This window comes from Oncorhynchus mykiss, chromosome 5, assembly GCF_057628025.1.
Source record: "Oncorhynchus mykiss isolate SJ-2025 chromosome 5, ASM5762802v1, whole genome shotgun sequence".
Lineage (NCBI taxonomy): Eukaryota > Metazoa > Chordata > Actinopteri > Salmoniformes > Salmonidae > Oncorhynchus > Oncorhynchus mykiss.
The window spans coordinates 74333572-74352500 of record NC_143026.1 but is presented as its reverse complement, the minus strand read 5'-3'; the positions used below and the strand labels follow the sequence as shown (position 1 = coordinate 74352500).

Below are 18929 nucleotides of genomic sequence, written 5' to 3'. Positions count from 1 at the left end.
CACACACACACACACACACACACACACACACACACACTGGACTCTACTCACACACACACACACACACTGGACTCTACTCTCACACACACACACACTGGACTCTATTCACACACACACTGGACTCTACTCACACACACACTGGACTCTACTCACACACACACTGTACCCACACACACACAAACTGGACTCTACCCACACGCACACACACTGGACTCTACCCACACACACACTAGACTTTACCCACACACACACACACACTGGACTCTACCCACACGCACACACACTGGACTCTACCCACCCACACACACACTGAACTCTACCGCCCCCACCCACACACAAACACACACTGGACTCTACCCCCCCACACACACTGGACTCTACCTACCTACCCACACACACACACACACACACACACTGGACTCTACCCACACACACACACTGGACTCTAACCACACACACACACACACACTGGACTCTACACACACACACACCCAGGACTCTACCCACACACACAGTACTCTACACCCCCCCACCCACACACACACGCAATGGACACTAACCACACACACACACTGGGCTCTACACTCTACCCATCACACACACACACACACACACACACACACATACTGGACTCTAACCAAACACACGTATACTGGACTCCACCCCCCCCCCACAATCACACTGAACTCTACTCCCCAACCCCCACACACACACACTGGACTCTACTCACACACACACACACACACACACACACACACTGTACCCACACACACACACACACACACACACAAACTGGACTCTACCCACACGCACACACACTGGACTCTACCCACACACACACTAGACTTTACCCACACACACACACACTGGACTCTACCCACCCACACACACACTGAACTCTACCGCCCCCACCCACACACACACACACACTGGACTCTACCCACACACACTGGACTCTACACACACACACACCCAGGACTCTACCCACACACACAGTACTCTACACCCCCCCACCCACACACACACGCAATGGACACTAACCACACACACACACTGGGCTCTACACTCTACCAATCACATACACACACACACACACACACACACACACACACACATACTGGACTCTAACCAAACACACGTATACTGGACTCCACCCCCCCCCACAATCACACTGAACTCTACTCCCCAACCCCCACACACACACACTGGACTCTACCCACCCACACAACTCTACCCACTGACATACACACACACACTGGACTCTACCCCCCCGCCCACACACACACACACTGGACTCTACCCACACACACACACACTGGACTCTACTCACACACACACACACACACACACTGGACTCTACTCACACACACACACACACACACACACACTGGACTCTACTCACACACACTGGACTCTACTCACACACTGGACTCTACTCACACACACTGGACTCTACTCACACACACACACACACTAGACTCTAACCACACACACACACTGGACTCTACTCACACACACACACTGGACTCTACTCACACACACTGGACTCTAACCACACACACACACTGGACTCTACTCACACACACACACTGGACTCTACTCACACACACACACTGGACTCTACTCACACACACACACACACACACACACACACACACACACACACACACACTGGACTCTACTCACACACACACACACACACACACTGGACTCTACTCACACACACACACACACACACACACACACACACACATTGGACTCTACTCACACACACTGGACTCTACTCACACACACACACACACACACACACACACTGGAATCTACCCACCCACACACACACACACACACTGGACTCTACCCACACACCCCCCAACACACACACCTACCAACACACACACACACACACACACACTGGACTCTACCCACCCAAAAACACAGAGGACTCTACCCACGCACACTGGACTCTACGCACCCACCTACACACACACACACACATATTGGAATCTAACCCCCCCCCCCACACACACACACATATACTGGACTCCAGCCCACATACCCACACACACTGGACTCTACCCACACACACACACGCATTGGAATCTACCAACACACACACACACACACATTGGAATCTACCCCCCCACACACACAAACACATACTGGACTCCACCCCGCCTACCCACCCACACACTGGACTTGTCCCCAAACACACACGCACTGGACTCTACCCAGACACACACACACACACACTGGACTCTACTCACACACACACTGGACTCTACTCACACACACACACACACACTGGACTCTACTCACACACACACACACACACTGGACTCTACTCACACACACTGGACTCTACTCACACACACACACACACTGGACTCTACTCACACACACACACACACACACACACACACACACACACACACACACACACACACACACTGGACTCTACTCACACACACACTGGACTCTACTCACACACACACACACACACACTGGACTCTACTCACACACACTGGACTCTACTCACACACACTGGACTCTACTCACACACTGGACTCTACTCACACACACTGGACTCTACTCACACACACACACACACACTAGACTCTAACCACACACACACACTGGACTCTACTCACACACACACACTGGACTCTACTCACACACACTGGACTCTAACCACACACACACACTGGACTCTACTCACACACACACACTGGACTCTACTCACACACACTGGACTCTACTCACACACACACACACACACACACACACACACACACACACACACTGGACTCTACTCACACACACACACACACACACACACTGGACTCTACTCACACACACACACACACACACACACACACACACACACATTGGACTCTACTCACACACACTGGACTCTACTCACACACACACACACACACACACACACACTGGAATCTACCCACCCACACACACACACACACTGGACTCTACCCACACACCCCCCAACACACACACCTACCAACACACACACACACACACACTGGACTCTACCCACCCAAAAACACAGAGGACTCTACCCACGCACACTGGACTCTACGCACCCACCTACACACACACACACATATTGGAATCTAACCCCCCCCCCCCCCACACACACACACATATACTGGACTCCAGCCCACATACCCACACACACTGGACTCTACCCACACACACACACGCATTGGAATCTACCAACACACACACACACACACATTGGAATCTACCCCCCCACACACACAAACACATACTGGACTCCACCCCGCCTACCCACCCACACACTGGACTTGTCCCCAAACACACACGCACTGGACTCTACCCAGACACACACACACACACTGGACTCTACTCACACACACACTGGACTCTACTCACACACACACACACACACTGGACTCTACTCACACACACACACACACACTGGACTCTACTCACACACACTGGACTCTACTCACACACACACACACACTGGACTCTACTCACACACACACACACACACACACACTGGACTCTACTCACTCACACACACACACACACACACACACACACACACACACACACACACACACACACACACACACTGGACTCTACTCACACACACACTGGACTCTACTCACACACACACACACACACACACACACACACACACACACTGGACTCTACTCACACACACTGGACTCTACTCACACACACTGGACTCTACTCACACACACTGGACTCTACTCACACACACACACACACACTGGACTCTACCCACCCACACACACACACTGGACTCTACACACACACACCCCAACACACACACCTACCAACACACACACACACACACACACACACACACTGGACTCTACCCACCCAAAAACACAGAGGACTACCCACACACACTGGAATCTACCCCCCCACACACACACAAACACATACTGGACTCCACCCCGCCTACCCACCCACACACTGGACTTGTCCCCAAACACACACACACTGGACTCTACCCAGACACACACACACACACACACACACTGGACTCGTCCCCAAACACACACACACTGGACTCGTCCCCAAACACACACACACTGGACTCTACCCACACACACACACACAAACTGAACTCTACCCACACATACACTGGACTGGTCCCCAAACACACACATTGGAATGGACTCTACCCACACACACATACACACTGGACTCTACTCACACACACACACTGGACTCGTCCCCAAACACACACACACACACACTGGACTCTACCCACACACACACACACACTGGACTCCACCCCGCATACCCACACAAACACTGGACTCTACCCACCCACACACACACACACTGGACTCTACTCACACACACTGGACTCTACCCACACACACAGTACTCTACACCCCCCCCACCCACACACACACACGCAATGGACACTAACCACACACACACACTGGGCTCTACACTCTACCCATCACACACACACACACACACACTGGACTCTTACCAAACACACGTATACTGGACTCCACCCCCCCCACAATCACACTGAACTCTACTCCCCAACCCCCCCCCCCCCACACACACACTGGACTCTACCCACCCACACAACTCTACCCCCTGACATACACACACTGGACTCTACCCCCCCGCCCACACACACACACACACTGGACTCTACCCACACACACACACGCATTGGAATCTACCAACACACACACACACACACACACATTGGAATCTACCCCCCCCCCCCCCCACACACACACAAACACATACTGGACTCCACCCCGCCTACCCACCTACACACTGGACTTGTCCCCAAACACACACGCACTGGACTCTACCCAGACACACACACACACTGGAATCGTCCCCAAACACACACACACTGGACTCGTCCCCAAACACACACACACTGGACTCTACCCACACACACACACACAAACTGAACTCTACCCACACACACACACACAAACTGAACTCTACCCACACACACACACACACACTGGAATCTACTCACACACACACACTGGACTCGTCCCCAAACACACACACTGGACTCGTCCCCAAATACACACACACTGGACTCTACCCACACACACACACACACACACACTGGACTCTACCCACACACACACACTGGACTCTACCCACCCACACAACTCTACCCACTGACATACACACACACACTGGACTCTACCCCCCCCGCCCACACACACACACACTGGACTCTACCCACACAAACACACACTGGACTCTACTCACACACAGACACACACACACACACACAATGGACTCTACTCACACACACACACTAGACTCTACTCACACACACACTGGACTCTACTCACACACACACACACACACACACTGGACTCTACTCACACACACACACTGGACTCTACTCACACACAGACACACACACACACACTGGACTCTACTCACACACACACACACTGGACTCTACTCACACACACTGGACTCTACTCACACACACACACTGGACTCTACTCACACACACACTGGACTCTACTCACACACACACTGGACTCTACTCACACACACACACACACACACACACAGGACTCTACTCACACACACACACACACACACACACTGGACTCTACCCACACAAACACACACTGGACTCTACTCACACACAGACACACACACACACACACACTGGACTCTACTCACACACACACACACTGGACGCTACTCACACACACTGGACTCTACTCACACACACACACTGGACTCTACTCACACACACACTGGACTCTACTCACACACACACTGGACTCTACTCACACACACACACACACACACACACACACACACACACTGGACTCTACTCACACACACACACACACACACACACTGGACTCTACTCACACACACACACACACACACACACACACACACACACACACACACACACTCACACACACACACACACACACTGGACTCTACTCACACACACACACACACACACACACACACACACACTGGACTCTACTCACACACACACACACACTGGACTCTACTCACACACACACACACACACACTGGACTCTACTCACACACACTGGACTCTACTCACACACACTGGACTCTACTCACACACACTGGACTCTACTCACACACACACACACACTGGACTCTACCCACCCACACACACACACACACTGGACTCTACACACACACCCCCCAACACACACACACCTACCAACACACACACACCTACCAACACACACTGGACTCTACCCACCCAAAAACACAGAGGACTCTACCCACACACACTGGAATCTACCCCCCCACACACACACAAACACATACTGGACTCCACCCCGCCTACCCACCCACACACTGGACTTGTCCCCAAACACACACACACTGGACTCTACCCAGACACACACACACACACACACACACTGGACTCGTCCCCAAACACACACACACTGGACTCATCCCCAAACACACACACTGGACTCGTCCCCAAACACACACACACTGGACTTTACCCACACACACACACACACACACACTGGACTCTACCCACACACACACACACTGGACTCCACCCCGCATACCCACACACACACTGGACTCTACTCACACACACTGGACTCTACTCACACACACAGACACTGGACTCTATTCACACACACTGGACTCTACCCACCCACACACACACACACTGGACTCTACCCACCCACACACACACACTGGACTCTAACCACCCACCAACACACACACACACACACACACACACACAGGAATCTACCCTCCCACACACACAAACACATACTGGACTCCGCAACGCCTACCCACCCACACACTGGACTTGTCCCCAAACACACACACACTGGACTCTACCCAGACACACACACACACACACTGGACTCGTCCCCAAACACACACACACACTGGACTCGTCCCCAAACACACATACACTGGACTCTACCCACACACACACACACAAACTGAACTCTACCCACACACACACTGGACTGGTCCCCAAACACACACATTGGAATGGACTCTACCCACACACACACACACACACACACTGGACTCTACTCACACACACACACTGGACTCGTCCCCAAACACACACACTGGACTCGTCCCCAAACACACACACACTGGACTTTACCCACACACACACACACTGGACTCTACCCACACACACACACACTGGACTCTACCCACACACACAGTACTCTACACCCCCCCCACCCACACACACACACGCAATGGACACTAACCACACACACACACTGGGCTCTACACTCTACCCATCACACACACACACACACACACACACACACTGGACTCTTACCAAACACACGTATACTGGACTCCACCCCCCCCACAATCACACTGAACTCTACTCCCCAACCCCCCCCCCCACACACACTGGACTCTACCCACCCACACAACTCTACCCCCTGACATACACACACTGGACTCTACCCCCCCGCCCACACACACACACACTGGACTCTACCCACACACACACACGCATTGGAATCTACCAACACACACACACACACACACATTGGAATCTACCCCCCCCCCCCCCCCACACACACACACACAAACACATACTGGACTCCACCCCGCCTACCCACCCACACACTGGACTTGTCCCCAAACACACACGCACTGGACTCTACCCAGACACACACACACACACACTGGAATCGTCCCCAAACACACACACACTGGACTCGTCCCCAAACACACACACACTGGACTCGTCCCCAAACACACACACTGGACTCTACCCACCAACACACACATTGGAATCTACCCCCCCCCCCCCCCCCCCCCCCCACACACACACACTGGAATCTACCCCCCCCCCCCCCCCCCCCCCCCCAAACACACACACTGGACTCTACGCACCCACCTACACACGCACATATTGGAATCTAACCCCCCCCACACACACACACACATATACTGGACTCCAGCCACATACCCACACACACTGGACTCTACCCACACACACACACGCATTGGAATCTACCAACACACACACACACACACATTGGAATCTACCCCCCCCCACACACACACACACACTGGACTCTACCCACCAACACACACACACTGGACTCTACCCACCCACCAACACACACACACACACACACACTGGAATCTACCCACCCACACTCTACCCACACACACACACACTGGACTACACCCCCCCCCCCCCCCCGCCCCCACACACACACAAACACACAAACTGGACACTACCCGCACACACACTGGATACTACCCCCCACACACACACTGGACACTACCCTCACAAACACACCCACACTGGATACTACCAGCCACACACTGGACTCTACCTACACACACTGGACTCTACCCCCCCCACACACACACACACTTGACTCTACCTACACACAAACACACAGGACAATACCCCCCACCCCCACACACTGGACTTTACCCACAAACACAAACACACACACTGGACTCTACCAACCCACCCACACACACACACAGGACTCTACCAACCCACACACGCACACACACACACAGTGGAATCTACCCACACACACACCCACACGCTGGACTCTACCTACACAAACACACACACTGGACTCCACCCCCCACACATACACACACGCTGGCCTCTACCCGCACACACACAGGACTCTACCCACACACTCACACTGGACTCTACCTACACACACACACACACACACTGGACGCTACCCACTGGACGCTACCCCCCCCCCCCTACACACGCACACTGGATTCTACCCCCCCCAACCACACACACACACACATACACACTGGACTCTACCAACCCACCCACACACACACACAGGACTCTACCAACCCACACACCACACACACAGTGGAATCTACCCACACACACACACAAACACATACTGGACTCCACCCCGCCTACCCACACACACACACTGGACTCTACTCACACACACACCAACACACACACACACACTGGAATCTACCCCCTCACACACACAAACACATACTGGACTCCAGCAAGCCTACCCACACTGGACTCTACCCTCACACACACACACACACACACACACACACTGGACTCTACCTACACAAACACACACACTGGACTACCCCCCACACATACACACACTGGACTCTACCCACACACACAGAACTCTAACCCACACACAAACACACAGGACAATACCCCCCACACACACACACTGGACTCTACCCACCAACACACACACACTGGACTCTACCCACACACACACACTGGACTCTACCCACCAACACACACACACTGGACTCTACCCACCAACACACACACACTGGACTCTACCCACCCACCAACACACACACACTGGACTCTACCCACCAACACACACACACTGGACTCTACCCACACACACACACTGGACTCTACCCACACACACACACTGGACTCTACCCACCAACACACACACACTGGACTCTACCCACCCACCAACACACACACACTGGACTCTACCCACACACACAGAACTCTAACCCACACACAAACACACAGGACAATACCCCCCACACACACACTGGACTCTACCCACACACACACACTGGACTCTACCCACCAACACACACACACTGGACTCTACCCACCCACCAACACACACACACACACACACTGGAATCTACCCACCCACACTCTACCCACACACACACACACTGGACTACACCCCCCCCCCCCCCCCCCCCCGCCCCCACACACACACAAACACACACACTGGATACTACCCCCCACACACACACTGGACACTACCCTCACAAACACACCCACACTGGATACTACCAGCCACACACTGGACTGTACCTACACACACTGGACTCTACCCCCCCCCCACACACACTGGACACTACCCTCACAAACACACCCACACTGGATACTACCAGCCACACACTGGACTGTACCTACACACACTGGACTCTACCCCCCACACACACACTGGACACTACCCTCACAAACACACCCACACTGGATACTACCAGCCACACACACACTGGACACTACCCTCACACACACTGGACACTACCCTCACACACACTGGACACTACCCTCACACACACTGGACACTACCCTCACACACACTGGACACTACCCTCACACACACTGGACACTACCCTCACAAACACACCCACACTGGATACTACCAGCCACACACTGGACTCTACCTACACACACTGGACTCTACCCCCCCCCACACACACACACACTTGACTCTACCTACACACAAACACACAGGACAATACCCCCCCACCCCCACACACTGGACTTTACCCACAAACACAAACACACACACTGGACTCTACCAACCCACCCACACACACACACACAGGACTCTACCAACCCACACACGCACACACACACACACACACACACACACACACACACAGTGGAATCTACCCACACACACACCCACACGCTGGACTCTACCCCCCCCCCCACACACACACACACACACACTGGATTCTACCTACACACACACACACACTGGACTCCACCCCCCACACATACACACATACTGGACTCTACCCCACACAATAACACACAGGACTCTAGCCACACACTCACACTGGACTCTACCTACACACACACACTGGACGCTACCCACATACACACACACTGGACTCAACCCTTCCCCACACACGCACACAAACTGGACACTACCCACACACACTGGACACTACCCCCCACCCCCCACACACGCACACACACTGGGCACTACCCTCACAAACCCACGCACACTGGATACTACCAGACACACACTGGACTGTACCTACACACACTGGACTCTACTACAACCCCCCCCCCCCCCCCACACACACACACTAGACTCTACCCCCAAAGACACACACCCCCACACACTCACAATGGACTCTACCTACACATACACACACACACACACACACACTGGACTCTACCCCCCCCAAAGACACGCACGCACGCACACACACACACACACACACACACACACAGAGGACTCTACCCAGCCACACACACTGGACTCTACCAACCAACCCACCCACACACACACACATTGGACTCTACCCACACACAAACTGGACACTATGCACACAAACACTGGATTCTACCTACACACACAGGACAATACACCCATCCCCCCCCCACACACACACACACACAGGATGCTACTCACCCACACACAGACTGGACTCTACCCACACACACACACACACTTGACTCTACTCACCTCCCCCCATACACACACCGGACTCTACCCTCACAAACACACGCACACTGGTCTCTAACACCCCCAAACACACACACACACACTGGACCCCCCACAGAGTAGCAGCAGTGTAAATGAAGATTGTATGCGAGTGTGTGTAGAGTCAGTATAAATGTGTGTCCATGTTATGTGTGTATTGGAGTGTGTAGAGTCCTGTGAGTGTGTAGAGTCCTGTGAGTGTGTAGAGTCCTGTGAGTGTGTAGAGTCCTGTGAGTGTGTAGAGTCCTGTGAGTGTGTAGAGTCCTGTGAGTGTGTAGAGTCCTGTGAGTGTGTAGAGTCCTGTGAGTGTGTAGAGTCCTGTGAGTGTGTAGAGTCCTGTGAGTGTGTAGAGTCCTGTGAGTGTGTAGAGTCCTGTGAGTGTGTAGAGTCCTGTGAGTGTGTAGAGTCCTGTGAGTGTGTAGAGTCCTGTGAGTGTGTAGAGTCCTGTGAGTGTGCATAGAGACGGTGCAAATAGAAATAAATACAAGTGTCAGCTCAGATAGTCGTGTAGACATGTAGCCATTCTGTTAGGATGAATGGAATTGACTTCCTTCAAACTGCACACAGAGACATAAAAATGGTATCTATGAGTTCATCTGACTCTGGGTAAATATCCCAAAATACCAAAGTATCTCTTGAAGACATGTGGAGATTACACACTGGGACAAGGAGAGGTTGAAAATGACAGTGAATATACCTGCCAGCTGATCTGCGCATTCTCTGAGAACGTGCCCTGGAACGCGGCCTTGTGAGTGTTGACCTGATTAAAGACCTTACTCACGTCGGCCTCGGACAGTGAGATCCCCTCGTCCTCTGGTTTGATTGGGGCCCTCACTCACGGTATGGTGTTGTTATTGTCGAAGGGTGCATAAAATGTGTTGAGTGTATCGTGGTAGAGAGGCATCGTTGGTGTGTGTGTGTGTGGGTGAGAATATGTGCGTGACATTTAGGACGTTTCGATATGTGCAAATTCTGTGCGGAGAGCAACTGTTGCTATGGAGACGAGTTACTGGTGCGGTCAAACAACCACATGAACAGTCTGGGGGAGACCACTACACACACACAAACACATTTCAGTTCATCAGTCTAACCTCATCTCATGGTGTGAGGTCGTTGATTACATAGGCACACAGGTATACAAACACATCACAAAATAATTGTCATTAAATTATTTTGGGGCCTATCTCTCTCTCTCAGAGGTCATTTAGAGGTCTGAACATTAGAGATACGGTAAATGTTTCCACAGTAGAGAGCTAGGAACAGAACGAGAGAGGCAGCAGATATGAGGCAGCAGCCTGCAGTCATAGTAATGTTGGCAGCCATGGGATCCCCCATTTAGGCTTAATGGTCCTCAGCTGTCCCACTGTCACTGTTTTATTATCACCCGGAGTGTGTGTCCACTGTAACAGCTTTATCACCCTCTCTGGCAGCCTGCGATTGTAACAGCATACTAACTACCAGCCCAGCGGGGGAAGAGGGGAACGGAGGGGGTAGACAGCTCTCATTTATTAGGCCTGAAAACACTACTGAAACAAAGATAGGGAGAGGGGGGAGAAAGTGAGAGAGAGGGGGGTAGGGACAGAGAGGTGAAGATAGAGATGGAGGATAAAGAAGGAGAGGTGGAGAGGTTAAGTGTATAATAGGTTTCTGGGTCAGTCCTCTATATGGAGTAGCAGACTGGATCTGAAACCTCAAAATACATGGAGATCATAGAGCAGTGGCCTGTGACACACAAAGATTTCCACATCCCCCTAGAGCAGGGGTAAGCTACCATGTTCCTGGAGAGTCACAGGGTATAAAGGAGGTTGCTTTAACTGACCTGGAAGACTTCGCCTGGTGGGTTAAAGCAACACCCTGCGACTCTCCAGGAACAGCGTAGCCTACCCCTGAACCCCTAACACTGTTTCTACAGGGTTCACAGCAGACAGACTGGCTCTGGGTGGAAAGCAGTTGGAACAAATACAATTGCATTTGTCTTTCATTGACCTCAGATGTGTGTTGTGTGTGGGGGGATGTGTAAGTGGGAACACAACAGTGTGTTTAGCTCCATAAAGTGTTGTGTCAGTGACAGCCCGCTTTGGGACTCACACCTACTGTTTAGTGAATCACTGTGTGACTGATGGGCTGGGTCTGGGGGTGAGGACACATGGGTACGGATCATTTCAGAGCCATCTGTCTGGCGCTGAGAGAGATGGGCACACACACTGGCATCACCTCTGCCCCGACACCTGTACCCATACACCTGTTACCTACAGCTCAACACCTGCCTTTGCACCTGAAGATGAACGATCAAATGACAGCACCGTAACACTTAACACAGGTAAGCATGAAGACATCATGAAGGCTTTATGAAGCATTATGAAGCCGTTATGAAGCATTATTACCTTTCCTCCTGGAGTCTCTCCTGACGCTGGGCCTGACAGCTGGCTGTAGCTCAGCCTCTGTTGACATTATCAGGCTTCGCTCTGCCGGCCCAACGGCCGGTTCGATCCGGTTCTGCTCCGGTCTGGCTACGAGGGTCCACTTCACAACGTCAGCGTCGATTGCGTGCGTGTTTGTGAGGGCGCCGTGTGTGTGTGTGGGCCCACAGGCTCATGGGAGAAGAAGGGTCTCTAGCCCTGACACAACATCCCACACACACTTACAGAGAGCTGGGGAAAAACAGAGAGAGATAAGAGAGAGATAAGCAAGGAGAGAGGGAGAGAAAGGGAGAGAGAGAGAGATAAGCAAGGAGAGAGGGAGAGAAAGGGAGAGAGAGAGAGAGATAAGCAAGGAGAGAGGGAGAGAAAGGGAGAGAGAGAGAGATAAGCAAGGAGAGAGGGAGAGAAAGGGAGAGAGAGAGAGATAAGCAAGGAGAGAGGGAGAGAAAGGGAGAGAGAGAGATAAGCAAGGAGAGAGGGAGAGAAAGAGAGAGAGAGAGATAAGCAAGGAGAGAGGGAGATAGAGAGAAAGATAAGCAAGGAGAGAGGGAGAGAAAGGGAGAGAGAGAGAGATAAGCAAGGAGAGAGGGAGAGAAAGGGAGAGAGGGAGAGAAAGGGAGAGAGAGAGAGATAAGCAAGGAGAGAGGGAGAGAAAGGGAGAGAGGGAGAGAAAGGGAGAGAGAGAGAGATAAGCAAGGAGAGAGGGAGAGAAAGAGAGAGAGAGAGAGATAAGCAAGGAGAGAGGGAGAGAAAGGGAGAGAGAGAGAGAGAGAGATAAGCAAGGAGAGAGGGAGAGAAAGAGAGAGAGAGAGATAAGCAAGGAGAGAGGGAGAGAGAGAGAGAGATAAGCAAGGAGAGAGGGAGAGAAAGGGAGAGAGAGAGAGATAAGCAAGGAGAGAGGGAGAGAAAGGGAGAGAGGGAGAGAAAGGGAGAGAGAGAGAGATAAGCAAGGAGAGAGGGAGAGAAAGAGAGAGAGAGAGAGATAAGCAAGGAGAGAGGGAGAGAAAGGGAGAGAGAGAGAGAGAGAGAGAGATAAGCAAGGAGAGAGGGAGAGAAAGGGAGAGAGAGAGATAGTTAGTGCATGTATTATTTTGCAGCAGCACATAAATACAGAAGCTCTCCCAGGAACACTATGGAGGAGACAGGGGTGATATTAGACATCCTTCCCTCCTCCCTGCCCCCTCCTTCTTAACCGTCTATCCTCAACCCTCATGCCCTAATGTCCCCATGTACTCTTTGTCTATCTGTCTCCTGTCAGTTGATAATTGTCCATAATGGGGAACACAGGAAACCCACAGCATTCCTACCGACAGACCATTCCTACAGCCAGAACACAAACAGAAGCAGGCACACACGCACGCACAAACGCAAGCCAGACACCGCTGACAATATTCTTTATCTGAGTGAAACATGCTGGAGATGTACTGTGCTGTATGAGTCACTCCAATTACTGCTATTATGATCTCTCTGCCTCTGCAGAATGAAGGGAGAGAGACCAGAGCGATAGAGAGGGAGGAGAAAGGACACTAATGCAACCTCCAGCATATTCCCTCATCTTTCTTTCTTACTCTCCCTTTTCTCTCTACTAACTGAAAATAGCTTCAGCTAGATATCCTTCATTTCTAGCAGACTGTCCTTAATTTCTAACAGACTGTCCTTAATTTCTAACAGACTGTCCTTAATTTCTAACAGACTGTCCTTCATTTCTAACAGACTGTCCTTCATTTCTAACAGACTGTCCTTCATTTCTAGCAGACTGTCCTTCATTTCTAGCAGACTGTCCTTCATTTCTAGCAGACTGTCCTTCATTTCTAGCAGACTGTCCTTGTTTCTAGCAGACTGTCCTTGTTTCTAGCAGACTGTCCTTGTTTCTAGCAGACTGTCCTTCATTTCTAGCAGACTGTCCTTCGTTTCTAGCAGACTGTCCTTCGTTTCTAGCAGACTGTCCTTCGTTTCTAGCAGACTGTCCTTCGTTTCTAGCAGACTGTCCTTCGTTTCTAGCAGACTGTCCTTCGTTTCTAGCAGACTGTCCTTCATTTATAGCAGATTGTCCTTTATTTCTAGAAGACTGTCCTTAATTCTAGAAGACTTCTAGAAGATCTGTCTGGTAATATTAACATATGTTTGTAAGTGTTGAAACCACCCTTCTCCTTGGGCGAAAGGCAGTGTGTTTATGAGTGTGCGCATGCCTGCGGTGCTTGTGTGTGTGTGTGTGTGTGGGGCTGGGTCTAGTCATGCTGTGTGTGTGTGTGGGGGGTGGGGGGGGTGGGGGGGGGGGCATCTGGTGGATTTCACTGGGGAAAGACAGATATTTCTAATCTAGGCTAAGATACCCTGAGGGAGAAACCACAGATTTCAGAGAGAGGAGGAAGATATTCAGCATTTTGTCCTATGACGGTGGCTCAGCATTAACATATCGCACAATTAAGAAGCATAACAACAAAAACAACAACACTTACAACAAAACAACCACCATTAACAACAATCCTGACTACTGCAATGTTCGCTGATTTGGACCGTTCTGTTTTAGTTTGAATGTAAACCATGAAGGAGAAAGGACCATAAGTTGGTCCCTGGTATAAAAAGGTTGAGAACTCTGTTCTACTGTATGAATCAGCTGTCCTTGTTATCCTGGTTTGAGCTGAGAGAAGGAGACATGAACATGGCTTAGTGTGTCTGCAGAACGAGAGGAGAGCAGGACGGGGAGAGGAGGACAGGGGGAGGAAACGAGAAGTGAATTGGATGTCAGTAAGTGGGGCGCAGCCAACAGTTGTGTGTGTGTGTGTGTGTGTGCATAAACCGGGGCCTGTCAAGAGGAGCTTAATGCCCAAAAATCATATTTTTCTACAGGCACACAGAGAGATGGAGGAGGGAAGATAGCAGGGGCAAACCATGCACAGTCTATTCTCTGTCTGTTCCTGGTCAATGTAAATGTCCCCTCTTCCACTCTCTCTCAGGTTAATTGTGTTCTGTCCATCAGGCTCAGGGTGAAATTAGCATCTACACTCAACCAGCCACTCAGCTCTCTACGAATAATAAACTACCTTTCTCTCATTATTCTCCTCTCTCTCCCCTTTCCTTCCCCTCTCTCTGTGTTCATAATTTCTCTCTCTCTCTCTCTGTGTTCATAATTCCTCTTTCTCTCTCTCTCTGTGTGTTCATAATCTCGCCCTCTTCCTCTCTCCCCCCTCTTGCTCTCTACCTCCCCCCCCATGCTGGGAGTTTTTTGGAGTTTGAGTGTTTGGTGTGGAGAGCTCTGTCCTAACTTTAATGTCTGTAAATGTAAATGTTTCTATGGTGGAGGGTTAATGCACTGTTTGTTTTAGCAGTACCCACTGGGAGGAAGAGGACAGAGTTTTAGTTTCCTGGGGGTTTGGAATGTGTGGTGTGCGTGATGGCTTCGCAACCTAGCGCGGAGGAGACGCTGTCGTTGCGGCATGGATTCAGGTGTGTTCCTGAGAATGGAATGAAGATGGAGGAGTTTCTGCCTGCTGTCGGTGAACAGGTAGGAGCTGAATTTATACATTCCGCTTCCAGAATGAATAAAGCTCTCGCTGTGTTCATGAAACTAGTCAATTTGGTGGGTAGGCTCATTGCTAGTGGAATAGTTGTAAGGGGTGTCTTGGTGCCAGTTTATTCTCTTTCTACCCCCTCGACCAGGGTGGTAGTTGCAAATGTCCCTCCGTTTACTATGGATGATCAAATCAGGACAGCGCTGAGTTGTTTTGGTAAGTTTGCTAGTGGGTTTTGTGTACAGTTTGCAGATTTTCAGGCAGATTCCGTCAAGCATGTTGTTACGTTCCGGAGGAAAGTGTTCATGTTTCTGAATAACAATGAGCAACAGCTAAATGTGCATTTTAAAGTGAGGCATGGGGAGAGGCTCTACGCAGGGTTTGCCAGCACAGATAGTCTACGGTGCTTTGAGTGTGGGGATTTGGGGCATAAGAGCTTTGCGTGCCCACATAAAGGCCATAGACAAGGTGAGGGTACAAGCGCCAGTGAGGGAAATCGAGGTCAACTTGCAATGGGCAATAAAACACAGGCAGCAGAGGCAGTCATGCTAGTCATGCTACAGATGGTGGGGTAGATGAGGCTGAGCCTAGTCATGCTACAGATGGTGTTGTAGATGAGGCTGGGTCTAGTCATGCTACAGATGGTGGGGTAGATGAGGCTGGGCCTAGTCATGCTACAGATGGTGGTGTAGATGAGGCTGGGCCTAGTCATGCTACAGATCGTGGGGTAGATGAGGCTGGGCCTAGTCATGCTACAGATGGTGGTGTAGATGAGGCTGGTTCTAGTCATATCATGGATGGTGTTGTAGATGAGACTGGTTCTAGTCATATCATGGATGGTGTTGTAGATGAGGCTGGTTCTAGTCATATCATGGATGGTGTTGTAGATGAGACTGGTTCTAGTCATATCATGGATGGTGTTGTAGATGAGGCTGGTTCTAGTCATATCATGGATGTTGTTGTAGATGAGACTGGTTCTAGTCATATCATGGATGGTGTTGTATATGAGGCTGGTTCTAGTCATATCATGGATGGTGTTGTAGATGAGGCTGGTTCTAGTCATATCATGGATGGTGTTGTAGATGAGGCTGGTTCTAGTCATATCATGGATGGTGTTGTAGATGAGGCTGGTTCTAGTCATATCATGGATGGTGTTGTAGATGAGGCTGGTTCTAGTCTTATCATGGATGGTGTTGTAGATGAGACTGGTTCTAGTCATATCATGGATGTTGTTGTAGCTGAGGCTGGTTCTAGTCATATCATGGATGGTGTTGTAGATGAGGCTGGTTCTAGTCATATCATGGATGGTGTTGTAGATGAGGCTGGTTCTACTCATATCATGGATGGTGTTGTAGATGAGACTGGTTCTAGTCATATCATGGATGGTGTTGTAGATGAGGCTGGTTCTAGTCATATCATGGATGGTGTTTTAGATGAGGCTGGTTCTAGTCATATCATGGATGGTGTTGTAGATGAGGCTGGTTTTAGTCATATCATGGATGGTGTTGTAGATGAGGCTGGTTCTAGTCATATCATGGATGGTGTTGTAGATGAGGCTGGTTCTAGTCATATCATGGATGGTGTTGTAGATGAGGCCGGTTAAGGGCGCTGTACTGCAGCGCCAGCTGTGCCACCAGAGACTCTGGGTTTGCGCCCAGGCTCTGTCGTAACCGGCCGTGACCGGGAGGTCCGTGGGGCGACACACAATTGGCCTAGCG

The 18929-nt window shown here is 51.0% G+C and overlaps 1 protein-coding gene across 4 annotated transcripts in view; it reads right to left on the bottom strand.

Annotated features, from left to right (window-relative positions):
• Positions 1 to 18929, bottom strand: part of LOC110524511 (disabled homolog 1) — a 96116-nt gene that overhangs the window by 49097 nt on the left and 28090 nt on the right. For all 4 annotated transcript variants that reach the window (XM_036978313.2, XM_036978315.2, XM_036978317.2 and 1 more), the window contains exon 2: positions 13664 to 13930. In XM_036978313.2, coding sequence (XP_036834208.1) covers positions 13664 to 13730 — 67 coding nt within the window. In that variant the 5' untranslated portion in view covers positions 13731 to 13930. The remainder of the gene's footprint in view (positions 1 to 13663; positions 13931 to 18929) is intronic.